We start from the raw sequence: 21301 nt of genomic DNA on the forward strand, positions 1-21301 counted from the left end.
ACATTTTTTTACACACACACACACACACACACACACACAGAGCCCCACCCTGGGGTGCAGAGTAGGGACCTCAGCAGCCTGCCCGCTCAACCCACACCAAAGCAACACTCGTGGGCTGCCGGCTGCTTGCACTTTATTATCCAAGCCTGAGTCACAGGGACACATCCATGCCCTCAGCTGCTCTGCTTGAGGACGCTGCAGACCTGCTCCAGCACGTGGCCCACGCCCTGGTCCTTGGGTGTCCTGCTGGCCAGGGAGATCTGAAACCCCAGGGCGGGCAGCTCAGGCTGTGCTGTGCCCCTTTGCCAGGGTGCCTGCCTTTCACTTTGCAGACTACGCTGCACTCCGCCTGGGCAGGCTGCCCTGAGAAGCTGGTGGGGAGGAAGCCCACAGGATGGGGAAGGGGCCCTGTGGCAGAGCGCTAGCCTCCTCTGTGCCGTCTCACCTTCAGCTTGTCCAGGTAGCTGTGCTCCTGGCTCCAGGGCTCCTGGAAGCTCACAAGGTCCGGGGCGCCCTTGTAGAACTCCACCAGCAGCATCTGCGGACACGGCGAGCTGGCTCTCCCACCCAGGCACCACGAAGGAGAGCCCAGGCCCAGCAGGGGAGGGGCAGGCACCCAAGTAGGCACTGGGCTGGACTGCCCTCACTCACCAGCCTGCTGGAGCTTTGCAGGCTTTGAACTTGGGGCTGTGCTTGCCAAGCAGATGCTCTATCACTTAGGCCACACACCCCTTTTTGCTATCCTTTTTTTGAGTTAGGATCTTACTTTTTTTCCACAGTAAGCCTGGACATTGATATTCCTGCCTATACTTCCCATGTAGCGGGATGGGTGACGGGCACCGGCATAGTTGGGAGTCTCACTAATATTTTGCCTGGGCTGGCCCTTCTTCATCGCCACTTCCTGAGTTGGTGGGATAACAGATGTGAGCCACCATGCCCAACCACATTCAACTCTGGTTTTTTGTTTTTTCTTTTTTAAAGGAAGTACCAGGGTTTAAATTTAGAGCCTCATGCTTTCACTTGGCTTTTTCACTGACAGCAGGTGCTCTACCCCTTGAGCCATGCCTCTGGTCATACCTCTTGGCTGGTTAGTCAGATTCCTTTGCCCAGGCTGGCTTCAAACCTCCATCCTCAGATCCCAGGCTCCCAAGTAGCTAGGATTTCAGGTATGAGCCACCAACGCACAACATGCACGTGAACACATCAGAACTGAGGCGGGGAGCTCACCATTTCATGCAGGATGTCATTGGTCAGGAAGCTGTCCTGGATATAGGCCATCTCCACATCCATAGGGATGCCGTAGTCACTGGGCCTTTGCTGGGAGGGACATGCGTGGTCATGGAGGCACTACTGGCTCTGACCTCTGACCCCAAGTGGGAGAGCATGGAGCCAGGCAGGGCTCAGGAAGCTCTCCCTGAAAGCTCATGTCCCCATCTCACAGCAGCAACAAATGGGAGAACGAGAGTACCCCCACACACCCGCACAGCATCCTTCCCTGGCCCCCATCCTACCTCGGGGGGCGGCATCACCCAGAAGGGGGAGATGTTAGACTCAGGGCCTGGGTTGCCAGGATAGTACGGGGCTGTAGGAAGAGACAGCGGGTGCTCTGTAAGTTGATCCAGCCTGCGCCCCACACCTGGTGCCCCCAGCCTGGGGTCTCACAGCAGAGCAGAGCCAGGCAGGGCTGGAAGCCGTTGCTGGAGCCCTGCAGCCGCAGCTGGTACTCCATCTGTGCGTCGATGTCCTGCAGCGTGGGCAGCGCCGGGCTGTGCGGGTGGCTGTGGTACCAGCCCACCAGTGACAGTCCCCGCAGGAACAGGCTCTGATAGATCTGCAGGCAGAGGCACAGCCAGGGGTGGGCTGGGGAGCCTGGCAGCCAACCAAGAGCCAGCGCCTGGGCTGGGGATATGGCCTAGTGGCAAGAGCGCTTGCCTCGTATACATGAAGCCCTGGGTTCAACTCCCCAGCACCACATATACAGAAAACGGCCAGAAGTGGCTGCGTCTCAAGTGGCAGAGTGAGTGCTAGCCTTGAGCAAAAAAAAAGCCAGGGACAGTGCTCAGGCCATGAGTCCAAGCCCCAGGACTGGCAAAAAAAAAAAAAAAAAAAAAGAGCCAGCTCCTGCCCTGTGCCTGGCCTGGGGCCCTGCCCACACCCTCGCTAAGCCAACCATAGTGGGCCAGTGACTCATACCTGTAATCCCAGCTACTCGGCAGCCTGAGATCGGAGGATGAGACTGCTGTTTCAACCAGCACAAAGCTGGAAGTGGCGCTGTGGCTCAAGTGGTAGAGTGCTAGCCTTGAGCAAAAAAGCTCAGGGACAGAGATAGGCCCTGAGTTCAAGCTCTGATAAAAAATTATATGAGGTGGGCTGGGGATATGGCCTAGTGGCAAGAAAGCTTGCCTCGTATACATGAGGCCCTGGGTTCGATTCCCCAGCACCACATATACAGAAACGGCCAGAAGTGGCGCTGTAGCTCAAGTGGCAGAGTGCTAGCCTTGAGCAAAAGGAAGCCAGGGACAGTGCTCAGGCCCTGAGTTCAAGGCCCAGGACTGGTAAAAAAAAAAAAAAATTATATGAGGTGCTTAGAATCTGCACTTAGTCTCCTGTAGACCTCACCTTCTCTTAAAATGACTTATGAAACTTAACACAAGTACCTGCTGTTTGCAGACAGTAATGAGGCTAGGTCTATGTGGGAGACAAGTTTTCCCAGAAAGGTTGGGGTGCAACTCCACAGGGAGCCCCTAGCACCCAAACAAAACCTGAAGAGTCACAGTGCAGCCCCAGCCAGGGCTGCTGGGCCCAGGCACGCGGCCGCACACCCAACAGGCACCAGTACAGCTGTGCTCCGACCCAGGTCCCCAGCAAGCTCCTCACCTCCTCTTCAGTGCTGGCCGCAGTGTCCAAGTCCCCGAGCCGGCTCCTGCATGGGAAGGCTCTCAGCACCGTAAGCACTGCAGGGTGACAGGGAAGCCCCAGATGGTGACCCCAGTCTTCATGCCCCTGCCCACATGCTCCCCAATACTCACTCTGGCTGTTGATGTCCCAGCGGCCCCCGAGGTAGCCCACGACCTCGCTCCGGGTCAGGTGGCTGTGGAAATCCTGGGAGGAAAGGCAAAGGCTGCGGCTCCTGCCCCAACTTAAACCAGTTTTGGGGCTTGAACTCAGGGCCTGGGCACGGTCCCTGAGCTCTTCAGCTCAAGGCTAGCGCTCTACCACTTTGAGCCACAACCTCACTTCTAGTTTTCTGGTGGTTCATTGGAGATGAGAGTCTCATGGACTTTCCTGCCTAGATGGCTATGAACCACAGTCCTCAAATCTTAGCCTCCTGTGTATCAAGGATGACACACGTGAACCACCAGTGCCCCGTTACCCTCCCCCTTCTTAATTATGGCAGCAACCATTTATTGTGCACGCCTGATTACAAGGCATGAACATTTACTGAGCACCTACTGTATATCAGCAGCAAACACAAAACTGTTCTTCAAGTGGACATTCTGAACCCCTCCCCTCCGGGCTGGTCCAGGCCCAGAGCCCCTTGCCCTGCATACTAAGGACAAGGTGGGAGTCCGGTCACACACCAGCAGAAACAGCACGTTGCTGGAAATGGCCACGTTGAACGGCTGGAACTTGTTGATGGCTGCGAAGGAAGTTACTTCCACCAAGGTGTGAGGGTTCCTGGAGTAGCCAGGAGTGTCCCATAGTCTCAAGAGGCCCACATTTTCCCTCACCTGCCCACCCAATCCCTGCCCTGGAATCCCCCACACCAAACAAGGGTTCCACATAAGCTGAGGGCTGGGGGTGGCTCCGGGGGGCATCTGACCTGGCAGAGTCACGACTGCCCAGCATACAGTAGCGGACAGGCACTCGAAGCTTGCTCTCCACCCGCTTCCCTGGGGGCGTGGCCTCTGAGGAGGGGGAAGAGATGTCAACCGTTCAGCACCCCAATCTGGGTATATGGCAAGGTGCAACTCAAAACACAGCAAAATGGGCTGGGGATATAGCCTAGTGGCAAGAGTGCCTGCCTCGGATACACGAGGCCCTAGGTTCGATTCCCCAGCACCACATATACAGAAAACGGCCAGAAGCGGCGCTGTGGCTCAAGTGGCAGAGTGCTAGCCTTGAGCGGGAAGAAGCCAGGGACAGTGCTCAGGCCCTGAGTCCAAGGCCCAGGACTGGCCAAAAAAAAAAAAAAAAACCGCTCCAGACTGGAAAATCAGGTGGAAAGTTAACAGAGACCGATGAGATTTATTAAAAATATAAACATTTTAAAAATCAAGCCTGGTGCAGGTGGCTCTTGCCCGTAATCGTAGCAACTCAAGAGGCTGAGATTTGAGGGTAGCAGTTGCCTTAAGTGGGAAAAAAAAGAGTCCAGGCTCTGAGTTCAAGTCCAGGGATCAGTATGAAAATAATTATTATAATTTTAAAAATGAGATGTGAACAGATGCCAGTGCCTTGTGCCTGTCATCCTAGTTACTCAGGAGACTAAAATCTGAGGATTGCAGTTTGAAGCAAGCCCACACAGGGAAGTTCCTGAGACTCTTATCTCCAATTAACCACCAAAAAGCCAAAAGTGGAGCTGTGACGAAAGTGCCAGCCTTGAGTGACAAAATCTTAGAGACAGTGAGGCCATGAGTTCAAGACCCAGGACCCCGGCATCAAAAAAGGAAAGAAGAGCCAAGTGCTCCTGGGTTCAAGCACCAGGACACCCCACCCCCACCTGAGAGACAGACAGACACACACACACACATACAACCAAGCCAGGAATTCAGGAACCCAGGTGGAGGCACATAAGTAGGGAGAAGATTGCAAAATCCATCAAAACTTAACTCAGGCCAACCGTGATATCTTGTAGAAGGGGCACTAGGGAAGATCAAGGCACCCCCAACCTCCTCCCCCATCCTTATTCCCCCCACCTGGGTGTGCAGGCTCGGAGAGGCCCTTGCCCTGAGGTCTCCGGCTCTTGTCCTCTGCTGAGACCCCTGCCACAACCTCCTCATCGTCATCTTCCATCAGCAGCTCCTCCTCCTCCCCTTCACTTGCGGGGCTCTGGTGGGCAGGAGGGGGGTTGGACCTGTCAGTGGGCCTTCCCGTCCCTCACCCACCTACCCTACCCAACGGGCTGACTGTAGCTGTGTCAGGATCTATTCTGACCACAAGGGGGCGAGAATGGACAGGCATGGAATGCCCAGGGCAGCTCATTGATAAATCCTATCAGATCCATTTGGGAACTTGCCCACTCTACCACTCAATAGTGGCCTGATCCAGCTTTACAAGACCACCTCAGTGGCTTCTGCCTGCTCTCCAGCTCCTACCCACACCCCATACACAGCCTGTTCTCCCACAATATCCACCAGAGGCACCAATGAGTGGGAAATCCTTTCTGCCCACAGTCTTCCAAGGCTCCTACCTCTCCCATCCCCTCACTACCCTCCCCTTCCTTGATCTCTCTGCCCCTGCCACACAGGCCCTTTCACTGTCTCTCCAACATGCCAAACGCAGTCTGTCCCAGGGCCTTTGCACCAGTTCCCTCTCTCCCCCCTCTGTTCTACACTCCCGATGTTGCCCTCTCATGTTGCCCTCTCTCTAACCCAGCTTAGGAGGATCTCTGTCTAGCTGAACCCTCCTCACCCAACAGCCTGGAGGAAGGACTTACCTCATCCGCAGCAGCCACCGCCATGTGAAGCTGGTGTCGTCGGAGCCAGGTGGCCTTGTACTTGTCCAGTTTCTGGCCCTTGTACTTGACAGAGGCCCAGCCGCAGCCGGACTTCTTGGCTGGGTTGACCAACTTCTTACAGTGGGTAGCCCAGGCACTGGGGGAATTGAAAACCTGCCCGGTTTCTTGCCACACGATCCTCCCATCCGGCTGCAAGTCCCCAAGGAACTTCTTCCCCTACAGCAGCAAACGGGCCGGCTGAACCCAGGCCCTGGCACCCACCAGAGCCCCTCATGGAAGTCCTCCTAAACCCATGGTTTCTGGGGTTTGCTAAACACTCTCCACTAAATACAGAAACTCTTCCCAGGCCAATCCCCTCCTCTGAACAGGTAAGGGGAAATGTCAGTCTCCAACACTGCTGTCTCCATGACAACCACACACACAGCTGGGCTCCCAGCAGGTCCTAAAGTTGAAAGTAAGGGGCCCGGGCTGGGGATATGGCCTAGTGGCAAGAGTGCTTGCCTTGTATACATGAGGCCCTGGGTTCAATTCCCCAGCACCACATATACAGAAAACGGCCAGAAGTGGCGCTGTGGCTCAAGTGGCAGAGTGCTAGCCTTGAGCAAAAAGAAGCCAGGGACAGTGCTCAGGCCCTGAGTCCAAGCCCCAGGACTGGCCAAAAAAAAAAAAAAAAAAAGTAAGGGGCCCAGGCGTGGTAGTTTGTGGCTAAAACTTCCACATTCAGGAGATCAACATGGGCTACATAGCAAGATGCTGTCTCAAAAAAGCAGCCGGGAGCTGATGGCTCACTCACTCCGGTAATCCTAGCTACTCAACAGGCTGAGATCTGAGGATCGAAGTTTGAAGCCAGCCTGGGCAGGAAATTCCATGAGACTCACAGCTCCAAGAAACCAGCTAAAAGCTGGAAGCGGAGGTGTGGCTCAAGTGGTAGAGTGCAGCCTTGAGTGAACAAGTTAAGGGACAGCGATCAGACCCTGAGTTCAAGTCCCAGTACTGACACAACAACCCACCTCCTCCACCCCCCCCCCCCAAAAAAAGGCAATCAAACACAGAAAAACTAGGTAATGGGGCCCGGGATAAATGGCTCAGCAGTACAGATCTTACAATAATTGAAAGACTACAACATCCTCCCATATTCTGTACCACCCAGCCCAGTGACGCGGGGCTCAGCTCAGAGGCTGGCGCCTCTCGGGAGCAAGGCCTCCGTTTCTCCTCCGCACACTCAGGGAGTGCCGGGCCTCAGTTTCCCCTCCGTGCAGGGGCCGGGACGGGCGGGGGACGCTCACCAGGTAGTAGATGGAGAGCACCCCGGCGCCGGGCTCCAGCAGCGCGTCCTTGAGCAGCACCCGCAGCGTGACCGCGCGCCGGGTGAGCGCGCCCCCCAGCCCGCCGCAGACCCCCGGCCCGACCCCGCCGCCGCCGCCGCCTCCGGAGCCGCCGCCGCCGCCCCCGCCGCCGCCGCGCCCACCGCCCGGCCCCGCCGGCCGCTCGGGGTCCTCGGCCTCCGCCTCGTCCTCGTCCTCATCCGGGACCTCCTCGGCCACGCCGCCCGCGGGGGACCGCGGCTCCGGGGCTGCGGGGCAGCGACACTCTGCAGCGGCCCCGCGCCCCGAGGCCCGCCCGCCCCGCGCCCCGGGCTCGGCCCACGTACCTGCCATGGCCGCCCGCGCTTTCTCCCCGCCCCAAGGCCGATGGGGAAACTGAGGCCACCCGCCGGCCCACGCGCGGGCTACGGCCGAGTCCGGGAACTCAGTCCTCCCGGGCCGTCTGGCGGAGGAGAACGAGGCCCGGGACCTGCCTGCGCGTTCGGGGAGACTAGTGGCGGCGCGGCCTATGAGGCTGCATTCTTGCGATTGCGGGGTGCCAGGGCTGAGGCTGCTGGAATCGACGGGGAAACTGAGGACCACGGCCTCCTGCTCTACAGGCACTCGGTAGTTGGGACCAAAGGAGAAACTGAGGCCCGGGGGAGCCCTCGGGCTGCAGGTGGAGGAGCGAGGTGGGGGGCGGCGCCCAGAGCGTGGCAGTCAGCCCGGGTAGGGTGAGCGCCCCCGCGCCCCCGCGCCCCGGGCGCTGGCTCCGCCGGATCTGAACAAGAGCCCGCCCACCGGTCATTACATTCCACCCGCGACCACTCAGCGGCCGCGGCGGGACTCCAGGGCCGCCAATCACCATGAACCTGCGGTTCCACCCAAACTCCGAACCAGCCAATGAGCACGCCCAGGAACACCAGTCAATCATTACGTTATCCAATCCAAACCGTGGGCTCCGATTCACAGCCAACCAATCAGCTCTTAGTTCAGACCAGCACCCTCCCGGCCCCTCGCGGGCCTACAGCCGGGGAGTGTAGGGGGCGGGGCTCCGCTGGACTCCCGCCCGGGCCTGGCGGCCTCGGCCTTTGTCCCTGTGTCTGTCCTTTGTCCCTTTGTCCTTTGTCCCTATCTCTGTTTGGGAACTTCTCCCCCAGGCCCAGGACTGGGCTCCCCGAGCCCGTTGGATTGGGGCCGGAGATGAGAGGCGCTCAGGGCTGGCCTTGCAGGCAGGGACAGGGCTTAGGGCCCCACAGGGAGCAATAATAATAATAATAATAGTTATTATAATAAATATTAATATACAATGGTAGATAGTATTACTGATATCACTTATTAACTATTAAGGTTTATGTTTATCATTTGCTACTAACAATTATGTTGATCATTAGGCAGTGCTAGTTACTGTTATTAAATGTCACTATCGAGTGATATATCAATAATTATTGATCATGTATTACAATATAGTGATTATTAAATATTAATTCAATAATGTTTATTATTACTATTACTGATTGTATTCTCTAGGCCAGGCCTCCTTTTAGAGAGCCACTCTGCTGCCCAAGTCACTCCTTGGGCTTCCTCTATCTAACTCCAGGCTAAGTGATATCAAGCTGGCCTTAATAGTGTGTGTGTATGTGTGTGTGTGTGTGTGTATACTCACATGCCTATATACTGGGGCTTGAAGTCAGTGCCTGGGTGCTGTTCCTGAGCTTTTTCAATCAAGGCTGATGCTCTACCACTTGAGCCACACATAGCTCCACTTCTGGCTTTTTGCTGGTTAACTGGAGATAAGAATCTTGCCAGGCACTGGTGGCTCATATCTGTAATTCTAGCTACTCAAGAGGCTGAGATCTGTGGACCGAGGTTCAAAGCCAGCCCAGGCAAGAAAGTCCATGACACTCTTACCTCCAATTAACCACCAGAAAACCGAAAATGGCACTGTGGCTCAAGTGGTAGAGCGCTAGCCTTGAGCAGAAGAGCTCAGGGACAGCACCCAGACCCAGAGTTCAAGCCCCATGACCACCACAACCAACAACAAAAAAGAGTCTCACAGACTTTCCTGCATGGGCTGGCTTGAAACCCTAATCCTCAGAGCTCAGCCTCCTGATTAAGGGTGTGAGCCAACAAGCTGAATTTGTAATTTTAGAACTTCTCAAAAAAAAAAAAATCTCCAGGCCCATAGAGTTTCACAAACAAACCAAAAAATTCAACCAGTTTCAAAGAAGAGACAGAGAAAGTAACATCAATTTGCATAATCTGCCCTAGAAATTAGAAGGAAGAACATATCCCAACTCAGTTCGTGGAACTGGTGTTATTATTATATTGATATCAAAATATAAAAATCAGGGCTGGGTGGGCTGGGGATATGATATGGCCTAGTGGCAAGAGTGTTTGCCTCGTATACATGAAGCCCAGGGTTCAATTCCCCAGCACCACATATACAGAAAATGGCCAGAAGTGGCGCTGTGGCTCAAGTGGTAGAGTGCTAGCCTTGAGCAAAAAGAAGCCAGGGACAGTGCTCAGGCCCTGAGTCCAAGCCCCAGGACTGGCAAAAAAAAAAAAAAATCAGGGCTGGGAATATGGCCTAGTGGCAAGATTGCTTGCCTCATATACAGGAAGCCCTGGGATTGATTCCCCAGCACCACATATATAAAAAAAGCCAGAAGAGGCGCTCTGGCTCAAGTGACAGAGTGCCAGCCTTGAGCAAAAAGAAGCCAGGGACAGTGCTCAGGCCCTGAGTTCAAGCACCAGGACTGGCAAAAAAACAAACAAAAAAAAAAAACCCAACAAAACCAACTATGTATATACAAAAATCAGAAAAACTACAAAAGCTAAGAGCATCAATCATTAAGTGGCACAGAATTTGCTGAGCAAGTCCCTGGGTCCCATCACAGGAAGCACTTGTCTCAAGCCTGAACTACAGCTACTCAGGAGGCTGAAATCTGACGATCACAGTTCAAAGCCAGCAAAACTGGGAATGTGGCTTAGTGGTAAAGTGCTTGCCTAGCAAGCATGAAGCCCTGGGTTCGATTCTCAGCACCACATAAACAGAAAAGGCCGGAAGTGGTGCTGTGGCTCAAGTGGTAGAGTGCTAGCCCTGAGCAAAAGGAAGCCAAGAACAGTGCTCAGGCCCTGAGTTCAAGCCCCAGGACTGGCAAAAAAAAAAAAAAAAAAAAAAAAAAAAGCCAGCCCAAGAAAGAAAGTCATGAGACTCATGAATCAGCAAAAGGTTGAAAGTAGAGCTGTTTCAAGTGGTAGAGCACTAGCTTTGAGTGAAAAAGCCCAGGGACAGTGCCCAGCCCTGAGTTTAAGCCCCAGGATCAGCACACACCAAAATAAATGTACCATTTATTTATTTATTTATTTATTCATTCATTCATTACCAGCTAGGGCTTGAACTCTGGGCCTGGACATTGTTCCTGAGCTTCTTTTGTTCAAGGCTAGCACTCTACCACTTGAGCCACAGTGCTGCTTCAGAGTTTTTCTGAGAAATGTATTAGAGATAAGAGTCTCACGGACTTTCCTGCCTGGGCTGGCTTTAAACCATGATCCTCAGATCTCTGCCTCCTGAGTAGCTAGGAAAACAGGTGTGAACCACCAGTGCCCAGCTTAAATGTATCTTTTATAAGTAACTTAAAAAAGAAAGGAACTGCTTAGATAACCACCCAGACAAAATAGCTACTTCATGAACAGATTATGCCACCTATGGAGCTGGGGTGTTAGCTTAGAGGTAGTGCAAATCAACACACTTGGAACCAATCCTATCAGAATCCCAGCAGGTCATCTACCGAGATGACCCGCTTGGTGAGATAAGCATTCGGGCTCTGTCCCTGAGGCTTTTGCCCTGTGCATCGGTTCTGCTCTCCCCTTCCACATCCCTCTGACCCTTGGCAGTCACCTTAGCCCAGGCCTGCTCACACTCCCATCTTTGATCCCAGAGCGGCTGGGACTTGCCCTGGGTTCCGGGATCTGCCCTGGCCCAGCCCCCGCCCAGTGCTGGCAGGGGGAGGGAGGTGACTGCTGACAGCCGGAGGAAATTCCCCGGGAACCAGTTTCTCAGCTTCCTGGCCCAGCTGTGGAGGACGCCCCTGGAAAGAGAGGCTGGGCCAGGACCCCCGGCCTGTCATGGCCTCTGCCCCGGGCCCACCCCGCGTCCCCAAGCCCAAAGGAGTCCCGCCTTCACACTACTACGAGAGCTTTCTAGAGAAAAAGGGGCCCCGAGATCAGGTAAGGAGAGATGGGAAGTCCCGCGCGGCTGCACAGCCCTGGCAGGTGCACTGCCTTTCTGAGCCTCAGTTTCCCCACAGGTGACAGTGGCAGGTGGACTCTGGATGTGGCTGGGCTTGTACTGGGGGCTGTCAAGGGTTTTAGCCACATCTGTCTGTCTGTCTCTACCTCTGTCCTCATATCTCTCTCACTTGATTCTTTTTCTCTATGTGTTTCTGTCTCTCAGTCTATCTGTCTGTCTGTCTGTCCAACATCTGCCTGTCTGTCTGCCCGGCATCTGTCTGTCTATCTGCCTTTCATCTGTCTCTGTCTCTTTTTGGATCCTTTCGATAGGAACAAGCCCGGGAACTTCCTCCAGGAAATTAAAAGCCCTCTGACTCCCACTCCTCCCCTCTCCCCTCTCTCTCCCCAGCCCGGTCACTTGGGCTTCAGGGGACAAATCCAGGACGGGTGGCATTTGGGGACATTGAGAGCAGATGTCTGGCCACATCTAGCAGGACATGTCTGTACCTGTGCGCATGCATGCATGTGTCTTCCTCAGTTTCCCCTAGACCCCCTAGGTTCTCCCTCCACACACACCATATGAAGGCCTTGAGCCACCCCTCTGCTCCTCTCTGCATGCTTCCCTGCCATTGCCCCTGGGATTTTCCTCAAAGTGACCTTGGCTTTCCTTCCTTCCCCCCCATGTCCCTCTGTGTCCCCCCCCCCCCCCAACGCTCTATAGTGCAAGGAACCAGGTACAAAAACACACTGACAGCTCTTTGCTGTCCATGCCTAGTCTGGCCCTCAGTTCTCCCTCCAATGAAAGGGGTAGAAGGGGACTTGACCCGGGGTGGGGAAGGGGAACCAGGTGTCCACACATCATCAAAACACTCATCCTGGGGGCTGGGAATATGGCCTAGTGGCAAGAGTGCTTGCCTCGTATACATGAGGCCCTGGGTTCGATTCCTCAGCACCACATATACAGAAAATGGCCAGAAGTGGTGCTGTGGCTCAAGTGGCAGAGTGCTAGCCTTGAGCAAAAAAGAAGCCAGGGACAGTGCTCAGGCCCTGAGTTGACGGCCCAGGACTGGCCAAAAAAAAAAAAAAAAAAAACACTCATCCTGGGCTGGGGATATGGCCTAGTGGCAAGGGTGCTTGCCTCGTATACATGAAGCCCTGGGTTCGATTCCCCAGCACCACATATATAGAAAACGGCCAGAAGTGGCGCTGGGGCTCAAGTGGCAGAGTGCTAGCCTTGAGCAAAAGGAAGCCAGGGACAGTGCTCAGGCCCTGAGTTCAAAGCCCAGGACTGGCCACAAAAAAAAAAAAATTTTAATTAAATTAAAAAAAAAAACAACACTCATCCTAGCTGGGCACTAGTGGCTCTCCTCTATAATCCAAGATGACTCAGGGGGGCTGAGATCTGAGGATCACAGTTCAAAGCCAGCCCAGGCAGAAAAGTCTGTGAGAGTTTGATCTTCAATGAAACACCAAAAATCCACAAATGGAGCTGTGGCTCAAGTAGTAGAGCCCTAACCTTGAGTGCAATAGCTCAGGGACAGTGGACAAGCCCCAAGACTGGTATTAAAAAAATAAAGAAAGATAAAAATGGCTCTCTCCAATTCATAGTGCACCTGGTTTGTCTTAAGATAATGTTGAAGTGAAGGATTGAGCACCATCCTTCCATGGGCCAGGTGTCTTCCTCTCTTCTTCTTCCTCTTCTTCCTCCTCCTCCTCCTCCTTCTTTGTTTTCTTTCTCTTTCTTTCTGTGTGTGTGTGTGTGTGTGTGTGTGTGTGTGTGTGTGTGTGTGTGTGTGTGTAGTGGGGCCTTAAAGTCAGGGCCTGGATGCTATCCCTTGGCTTTTTCCCTGAAGACTGGTGCTTTACCACTTGAGCCACAGCCCCACTTCTGACATTTTGCTAATTAATGGACATAAGAATCTCTCTGATTTTTTTTTTTGCCAGTGTGGGGGCTTGAACTCAGGGTCTGGGCACTGTCCCTAAGCCTCTTTGTATTCAAGGCTAGCACTCTACCACTTGAGCCACAGCACCACTTCTGGATTTTTTTGTTTATGTGGTACTGAGGAATTGAACCCAAGGCTTCCTGCATGCTAGGCAAGTACTCTACCACTAAGCCACATTCCCAGGCCTGAACCCAGATAGATTTGTCTGTCTATGCTGGCTTACAACCACAATTCTCAGGCCTCAGCTTCCTAAGTAGCTAGGATTACAGGTATAAATCACCAGTGACGAGTTTGTTTTATTCTTTCATTGTTTGCTGAGAAATAATGCAGGACAAAATGACTAGTATAAAAGAAAGTTGCTATAACTCAAGATGGCTGAGATCATGTCAAGCTGAACCGCTATATACCACACGGAGTTTAATTATACACTGCTCCATTCTGAGTAGTTAGCACATAGTAGACCTTCTCTACATGCTAGGCAGATAAATGTGTTGATCCAGGGAGTGTGGATAGGTGGATAGGTAGGTAGGCTGATGGGTGGATGGATGGATGGTAGATGGGTGGATGGATGGATGGATGGTGGATAGGTGGATGGATGAGTGGGTGAGTGGGTGGATGGGCAGGTTATGAGTGAATGGATTGGTAGATGGGTGAATGGTAGCTGGATGGATGGATGAATGGATGGATAGGTGAATTTATGGATCCTGGACTGGTGAATGGATAGGCATACAAATAAATGAATGGCTCTGTGAATGGATGAGTGGGTGGGTGAGTGGGTGGGTGGATGAATAGGTAGATGGATGGGTTGATGGATGGGTGGGTTGGTGGATGGATAGGTAGGTGAATGGGTGGATGGATGGACAGATTATGAGTGAATGGATGGGTTGATGGGTGGGTGGTAGACAGATGGGTGGATGAATGGATGGATAGGTGAATTGACAGGCGGATAAATGAATGGGCGAATGGGTGGGTGTGGGTGGGTGGGTGGATGGATGATAGGTGCCTGAGTGAGCATGGGTGGGTGAATGGATGATGATGGAATACCATGAACGTGTGAGATGCACTTACTCCTAAAGAGCCTCCACCTCCACAAACTGTGAAGGTGCTATGGGTCCACCATCCTATCGTGCTGCTTGGGTTTGCTGCTTCAGTGCTGGAATGGAACAGAGGACCCTGGGTGTGTTAGACAAGGGTTCTACTTTGAGCTACACTCTCAGCCCAAAGTTCTATATTGTCCTTCTTAGAGAACAGCAGATCCCCAGAATGTGAGTCACGATGCATAGAGAGGAGCTCCCTGAAAACACAGTATTTGACCAGAAAACCAGTGTAGGTAGCTTTGTAAAGATGTGGGACACTCATGTCCAGGCCTAGGGAAACACCTGTGGAAAGGCCCTGAGGCAGGGGTGGGTCACTGAGGCACCCTTGTTGACTTCCTTCCTGCTCGCCCTCCACTTCTTAGGAATACAAGAAGTTCTGGGCGGGTCTCCAGGGTCTTACCATCTGCTTTTACAACAGCAATCGGGACTTCCAGGTAAGCCTGAGAATGGGGAGCCAGCCCACCCTTGACCCCAGAGATCACGCACAGGGTGTGCCCCGAGGTCACAGGAACAGCTACATTCTCCTGGGGGCCTGAGACCCTGCAGGGTTTGGGACTCTCACACCTTGTTTATTTCTATGCCATAGCCTCTGGAGAAGCTAGACCTGAGAACATTTGTGAAGCTCACAGACAGCATTCCCCATGTAAGCTCCCGAGATTCTGGCATCCACTTCACTCTGACCCTCAGGACCCAAGATGTCAAGTTCAAGGTAGGTTGACGGGGTGAATGGGAAACATCTCTTCCATCCATGCAAACAAACAGGTGTGGAGACCCTAAAATGGGCTGCAGAAGACACAGGCAGTGCAAAGGCCCCAGGTAGGTCTGAGCCTGATATATTATAGGAACAGCAAGGAGGCCTGTGTGGCTGGAGCAGAGAGAACAAAGAAGGAAGAGTAGGAGAGGATGAGAGGAGGGTCATGCAAGGTGTATGGGCCGTGGGGCTAAGTTGAGCCTTTACCCAAAGGGAGGTGGGAGCCATGAGTGAATTGAAAGCATCAAGGGTGCTGGGGGCATAACTCATGTGTGCCTGTCATCTCAGCGACAGTGGAAAGCATAAATATGACATTAGTCCAGGCCAATCTGGGTAAAAGCAAGACCCTGCGTTGAAAGGCCTGTAATCCTAGCTACTCAGGAGGCTGAGATCTAAGGATCACAGTTTGAAACCAGACTGGACAGGAAAGTCCATGAGACTCTTATCATCACTTAACCACCAGAAAACCAGAAGTGGTGCTGTGGCTCAGGTGGTAGAGTGCTGGCCTTGAGCAAAAGAGTTCAGGGACAGGGCCCAGGCCCTGAGTTCAAGCCACACAACTGGCAAAACAAACAAAAAACCAAAGACAAAAGGGCTGGGGTGTGAGTCAAGCAACCCCTTACTTGTGACTCATAGATCACCCTTAAAGACCATCTTCAAAGCTGCCCTTGGAATTAGAGCCTCTTATTCTTCGCTTTTTCTCTCCCTAGGCAGAGAGCCTGGAGTCCCGGGAGATGTGGAAAGGCTGTATTTTGACAGTGGTGGAGGTGAGTATGGGCATGTTCTACCCATCTGCCCATGCCTTGGGCCTCCCTCCGCGCCCTCCTTTCCCTTCCTCCCACAGTGGGCTGGACCTGGAGACCCAGGGCCCATCTTCTGTTTGGCCAACAGTGCTCCGAATTCTGACACTAGCTTGTCATTATTTAAAACCCAGGGATTTTAGTCTGCATTCCTGCTTCTTTCCGTTATGATTTCCTTTTCTCTTTTCCCGTGTGTATAGTTGTGCTTGAACTCAGGGCCTTGCACTCTTGCTTGGCATTCTATATTTGGGTCTCATTTCCAGTTCTGGCTTTTTGGTGGCTCATTGGTGAGAAGAGTCTCATAGACTCGTCCTGCCCAGGCTGGCTTCAAACCTCCATCCTCAGGTTTCAGCCTCCTAATAGCTAAGTTTACTAGTGTGAGCCTCGTGGTTTTTTTTTATCCCCCCCCCCCCCCGTTTGCACTTGCAGGCCACTTAGCTTGAGACTTTTACAGCCCCTTGCCCCCAACTATACTAGAGTTTGGGGCTGGGAATATGGCCTAGTGGTAAAGTGCTCACCTCATATACATGAACCCCTGGGTTCGATTCCTCAGCACCACATATATAGAAAATGGTCAGAAGTGGCGCTGTGGCTCAAGTGGCAGAGTGCTAGCCTTGAGCAAAAAGAAGCCAGGGAGAGTGCTCAGGCCCTGAGTTCAAGGCCCAGGATTGGCAACAAAAACAAAAACAAAAACAAACATACTAGAGTTTGTTTGAGACCCCCTGCTTGTCTGTGACCTTGGCATAGCTGACCATCCCCCTCACTGCCCAAGCATTCCCCGTGCCTCCATACCCTTTCAGCTCCGTGTCCCCACCAACCTTAACTTGCTGCCTGGACATCTATACATGATGGCTGGAGTCCTGGCTAAGGAGGAGGCACGCCGCACATGCGAGGTGCCCTCGTAAGTCTTGGGGACCCCTGGCTCAAGTGATCAGGGTTGGGACGGGCAGATCAGGTGTGGCTGATGGTGGGCAGAGAGCTGAGTTTGTTGGCATGGGGTCCAGTCTGTGTGAGGGCTGACGTAGGGACCAGGCTGGGGGGGAGCAGAGCCTGGAGAGGAGCCGGCAGAGGGGCCTGGAAGGTGGTCAGGGAGAGCCTCTGGGGCAGGACTCAATGTCGGGAGGGCGGGTCTCGAGCCTGGGTTGGGGGGAATGGCTAAGGTGCTCCAGGTGAGAGTACAGGTGTCAGGAAGGCTCATTGGGCTATGTCCTGGGATCAGAGTAGGAGGCTGATAGCAGCAGGCGTGTCTAGGTGTGTGCAGGTGCCTGGACCCAGAAGATGAGGCTAAGTGTCCAGAGGCAGGTCCTGGGGCTGGGTGTCAAGGTACAGGTCCTGAGTTTAAGGGAGGATTCTCCCAGGACCCCAACTGGGACACCAGGGGCGGGTCAGACGGGGAATGGCGGGGCCTGCGCCCTGGGGTGGGGCTGTGTGAGACGGAAGGGGCTTGTGCTGGGGTGGAGGGCAGGGCTATGTTAAGGGGGGGGCCGGTGTCTCTGGGGGTGGAGTTATGTCAGAAGGGGTGGGGCCTTGCTCTGGGGCGGGGTTATGTTCAGGGGGCGGGGCCTTTTGTCTGGGGTAAGGTTGTGTTAGGAGAGCGCCTTGCTCTGGGCGTGGCCTTGCTAGGAGGGCGTGGCCAGCTCTCCTGGGGCGGGGTTCTGTTAGGAATAGCCGGCCTGCGCCCCCTGGGGGCGGAGCTGTTCCCAGTTGGTTTGGGTCCTTTCTAGGTGCTTCTTGAAGGTCAGCCGGCTGGAGGCACAGCTGCTCCTGGAGCGCTACCCTGAGTGCGGGAACCTGCTGTTGCGGCCCAGCGGGGATGGAACAGAGGGTGGCTTTTCGGTCACGACCAGACAGATGCTCAACGGGTGCGCATGCGCGGCTTGGAGACCGCTGTGGTGGGGGTGAGGCGTGGGGTCACAGGTGGGGCGGAGCCACCTCTAAAATCCAGTGCGCCTGGGGCGGAGCCGGCGTTCCCGGACGCCACACCGGGAATGGGACTCGGTGCCTGAGAGTACGACTCGGCTCCTCCGCCCAGACAAGATGAGCTGCCAGGTCTGGGCAGGTGGGATCCGGCGGAGCCGGTCAAACTCAAGCCCGGACGGACCCTTACCTCCAGATAACCACTAGAAAGCCGGAAATGGAGCTGTAGAGCGCTAGCCTGAAGCAGAAGAGCTCAGGGACAGCTGTCAGGCCCTGAGTTCGAGCCCGACAACCTACAAAAATAAAAGTCAAACCCATTGGGAATTGGCCTTTGGGCGGGCTCAGGGTTGGGGGCGGAGGGCACTGAGTCATGCTCTGGGGCCACACTGAGGGCAGAGTCTGGGCACTGCCCTAAGGCCTCCCCGGGAGTAATCAGATCTCTGTACACCCAGGGTGAGTCAAAACTGGAGGCGGGGCCAGGGATGGGCGGGTCTTTTGGGGGCGTGGCCACCGTGAGGCGATCCTCCAATAGGGAGGACCTAGACAAAATAGGGGCGAGGCCTCGAGGGACGGCCGCGGGGGCGTGGTCGGCGCGAGACGACCCTCCAATAGAACAAATTCAGCCCTGTGGGGGCGTGGCCTGTCGGGTGTGCTCCCCCCCCCCCCCCTCGGGGGCCGGAGCCAGGCAGAGCTCCGGCCCCAAGCCACTTCGCTGCGCAGGGTGCCGGTGGTCCGGCACTACAAGGTGAAGCCGGGGGACCCCAAGTACGTGATCGACGTGGAGGACCCGGTGAGCATCGGCCCCCAGGGTCCGGACTTGCGCGCTGTGGGGGGGGGAGGTACGCCCTTTCGGCCTATCTCCCCGCCTGACCGCGGTCTCCCGTCGGTCTCCAGTTCCCCTGCGCCTCGCTGGATGCGGTGGTCAACTACTTCGTGTCCCAGACCAAGAGGGCGCTGGTGCCCTTTCTGCTGGACGAGGACTACGAGAAGGTGCTAGGTGGGTGCGCCTCTGGGGGGCCGCGGGGGGCCCAGTCCGCCCTTCACGTCCCCATCTGAGGGAGGGACCGCCCTGGCCCAGCCTCGGGCCGCCGCGCCTCCTCCAGGTCGCCCTCTCTGTTCCAGGCTACGTGGACGCGGATAAGGAGAACGGCGAGAGTCTGTGGGTTGCGCCCTCCGCCCCGGGCCCAGGTGACGCCCCCACCCCGAGGCTGCTGCTGGGGCCGCGGGGGTGGGGAGGGGAGCCGGAACCCACGTGCAGCCTCACCCCCTCAGCCAGCACACAGCCGGAACTCAGGAGGAGAAATCACCCAGACTTAGGACCTCAGAGGATGGGAGCAGAGTGTAGTCGAGCGGGGCACAGGGGTGGGAAAAAGCTAGGATTACCCCTAGATTGGAGAGGAAGGGCACAGAGCAGAAAAGGGTTCATGGGGGAGGTGGTGTTTACCGACGTCCCCAAAGGAATTTATCTATTTATTTTCGTGCTGGTCCTGGGGCTTGAACTAAGAGCATGGGCACTGGTTTTTTGTTTTTTGTCCACCAAGGCTGGTGCCCTATTACTTGAGCCACAGCTCCACTTCCAGCTTTTTTTTTTTTTTTGCCAGTCCTGGGGCTTGAACTCAGGGCCTGAGCACTGTCCCTGGCTTCTTTTTGCTCAAGGCTAGCACTCTACCACTTGATCCACAACGCCACTTCCGGCTTTTTCTATATATGTGGTGTTGAGGAATCGAACCCAGGGCTTCATGAATATGAGGGGAGCACTTTACCACTAGCCCATATTCCCAGCCCACTTCCAAAAAGCCCACTTTTTTGGTGGTTAATTGGAGACAGGAATCTCTTGGAGTTGTTTTCCTGGGCTGGCTTTGAACCTCTATCCTCAGGCAGGTCTCAGCCTCCTGAGTAGCTAGGATGACAGGCAACCTAGTCCCATAGGGTTCTAATGGGTGTGCAGTGGCCGTGGATAATGGAGAGACATGGGAACAATAAATCCCTAGGGAATGGAGGTGGCCAATGGAGTGGGAGCAAAGAGGAGGAGGCAGGGACACAGTGGGCTGGGCAGTGATTTTCAGTGTGTGATGGACATGTAAGCGCACACGCATGCTCCTCACATGCATGCACATGTCCTGTCATGGCTACATGCTGTGTGGCACATGGGTGGCCCTCTGAAGCCACCCACATATGTAAACACATCACTCCACAGTGCAGTCATTCATAGTTGCATGCATGCACACTAGCCTGCACTAGGTTAGGCTCATGTGTGTCTCAGCCACCACGGGACACAATTGCATATGCATGAATGCTTTTTACATATGCTTAAATTATGCAAATGTAAGCCCATGTGTGTCTCTATTACCTGGGGAAATAAACACAGTCTTACAAACTCGCATGTACACAGCACCACGTGGATGTATCCAAGTATGCAAATAGAGCAACCAGAGGTGTCTGGACCACCTGGGCCCTGACAGGAAACTGCCCTTCTCCATCAGGTCCTGTAATCCCTGCAAGTATCCCAAAGCCACCACCTCCTGTGCCGGTGCCTGTGTCCAGCCAGGACAAGCTGCCCCCCATCCCTCCCCTGCCCCCACCCCCAATCGAGGATGAGAACTATGTGGTCCCCATTGAAGACACCCCAGCTGTGGAATACGTCAATCAGGACGGTAGGTATGGGTTAGCACTGCAGAAACTGGGGTGGTGGGAGCAAGATAATGGTGTCTGTCACATGACCTGCCCCCTCACATTTGTGTATGCAGTGTCTTCCTGCAGCAGGCCTGCCATCCTGAAGCCCAAGAAATTGGCCAAGCTTCCTGTAAAGCCTCCAAAGCCACCCATCACCCCCAAGCCAGGTAGAGTGCATTCCTGAGCACGGCCCACGCCGGTGGCCCAGGCCCAGACTCACCTCTTTTTTTTTTTTTTCCCAAAACCCAAAGTTGTCAAGAGTGTCCCTGCCAGGAACCTGGTAGGCAGCTCACCCCAGGCTCTCGTCCTTGCCACAAGTAAGGGGACTGTGGGGTGCATGCAGGGTGAACTTCCCCTCCTGAGAGGTAGACCAAGGCAGTACTTCGGGGTTGGGAAATTCTCAATGCCTTTCAACCCATTTTCATTTGTGTCTGCCTGGGAAGCTGTAGCTGGTCTTGGATAGATTTGGGGGTGTGTGTGTCCAGACTGGGGATCCCTGACGCTGACAACTGAAGCTAAGTTCCTGACCCCATCGCAGGGCTGGGGGATGTGACAGCAGAGTTAGAGGAGAAGCTGCAGAAGAGACGTGCGCTGGAGCAATGAGTCACTGAGACAGCGGGGACCAGCGGCTCACAGCTACTTCCCCAAGATTAAAACTCAACTGACCCCCCTAGAAAAACAGGCTGATGTGTGGCATGGCTTGGGAAGTTGAGGGGCGGGGGGCCCTCATTGTCTGTGCCCCATTGCCTCCATTACCCCAGGGATCCCCAACTCTACAAGCCTGCTTGCCTGCCCCTCAGGGATACGCATGTCATGGCAGGTGTGTGTATGAGGCAGGGAGGAGCTCAAGGGCCTGGGGCCACACGGAAGAACCAACCCCACAGCCTGGCCAGTGTTTGACCT

At 54.6% G+C, this 21301-nt stretch overlaps 2 protein-coding genes across 6 annotated transcripts; one reads left to right on the forward strand and one right to left on the reverse strand.

Moving 5' to 3' along the window:
* Positions 1-116: 116 nt before the first annotated feature.
* On the reverse strand, positions 117-7736 carry Mpnd (MPN domain containing). Of its 3 annotated transcripts, XM_048341958.1 has the most exons (13): positions 7329-7736; positions 6964-7250; positions 5657-5893; positions 4917-5049; positions 3824-3908; positions 3582-3678; positions 3030-3102; positions 2878-2975; positions 1663-1831; positions 1512-1582; positions 1228-1317; positions 446-538; positions 117-260 (listed from the first exon to the last, which is right to left on the reverse strand). In XM_048341958.1, the coding sequence occupies exons 1-13, from the start codon at positions 7333-7335 to the stop codon at positions 174-176; spliced, it is 1527 nt and encodes a 508-aa protein (XP_048197915.1). In that variant the 5' UTR covers positions 7336-7736; the 3' UTR covers positions 117-173. The 3 variants fall into 3 exon arrangements, with proteins under 3 accessions (XP_048197915.1, XP_048197913.1, XP_048197914.1); XM_048341956.1 differs by having other exon boundaries at positions 6964-7736; XM_048341957.1 differs by having other exon boundaries at positions 2878-2954; positions 6964-7735.
* Positions 7737-11026: 3290 nt separating this feature from the next.
* On the forward strand, positions 11027-21291 carry Stap2 (signal transducing adaptor family member 2). Of its 3 annotated transcripts, none has more exons than XM_048341971.1 (13): positions 11027-11214; positions 14620-14691; positions 14844-14966; positions 15719-15775; positions 16609-16709; positions 17533-17670; positions 18446-18515; positions 18620-18722; positions 18848-18913; positions 20209-20379; positions 20473-20565; positions 20650-20715; positions 20937-21282. In XM_048341971.1, exons 1-13 carry the CDS (start codon positions 11113-11115, stop codon positions 20999-21001), a joined length of 1227 nt encoding a protein of 408 aa, XP_048197928.1. In that variant the 5' UTR covers positions 11027-11112; the 3' UTR covers positions 21002-21282. The 3 variants fall into 3 exon arrangements, with proteins under 3 accessions (XP_048197928.1, XP_048197927.1, XP_048197929.1); XM_048341970.1 differs by having other exon boundaries at positions 20641-20715; positions 20937-21279; XM_048341972.1 differs by lacking the exon at positions 18848-18913 and having other exon boundaries at positions 20641-20715; positions 20937-21291.
* Positions 21292-21301: the final 10 nt, after the last annotated feature.

The sequence above is a fragment of the Perognathus longimembris genome, chromosome 3 (assembly GCF_023159225.1).
Source record: "Perognathus longimembris pacificus isolate PPM17 chromosome 3, ASM2315922v1, whole genome shotgun sequence".
Taxonomy (NCBI): Eukaryota; Metazoa; Chordata; class Mammalia; order Rodentia; family Heteromyidae; genus Perognathus; species Perognathus longimembris.

What these genes read in the sequence shown, in the direction of transcription:
- Mpnd (XM_048341956.1), bottom strand. Translation starts at nt 7,335, where the DNA reads ATGGCAGGTACGTGGGCCGAGCCCGGGGCGCGGGGCGGGCGGGCCTCG. An exon ending in CTCCGAGCCTGCACACCCAG is followed by an intron (nt 3,909 to 4,916) that starts GTGGGGGGAATA and finishes CCCCCTCCTCAG; the next exon opens with AGGCCACGCCCCCAGGGAAG. An exon ending in GGGTGATGCCGCCCCCCGAG is followed by an intron (nt 1,318 to 1,511) that starts GTAGGATGGGGG and finishes TGTCCCTCCCAG; the next exon opens with CAAAGGCCCAGTGACTACGG.
- Stap2 (XM_048341970.1), top strand. Translation starts at nt 11,113, where the DNA reads ATGGCCTCTGCCCCGGGCCCACCCCGCGTCCCCAAGCCCAAAGGAGTC. An exon ending in AAAAGGGGCCCCGAGATCAG is followed by an intron (nt 11,215 to 14,619) that starts GTAAGGAGAGAT and finishes TCCACTTCTTAG; the next exon opens with GAATACAAGAAGTTCTGGGC. An exon ending in GCCCTCCGCCCCGGGCCCAG is followed by an intron (nt 18,914 to 20,208) that starts GTGACGCCCCCA and finishes CTTCTCCATCAG; the next exon opens with GTCCTGTAATCCCTGCAAGT.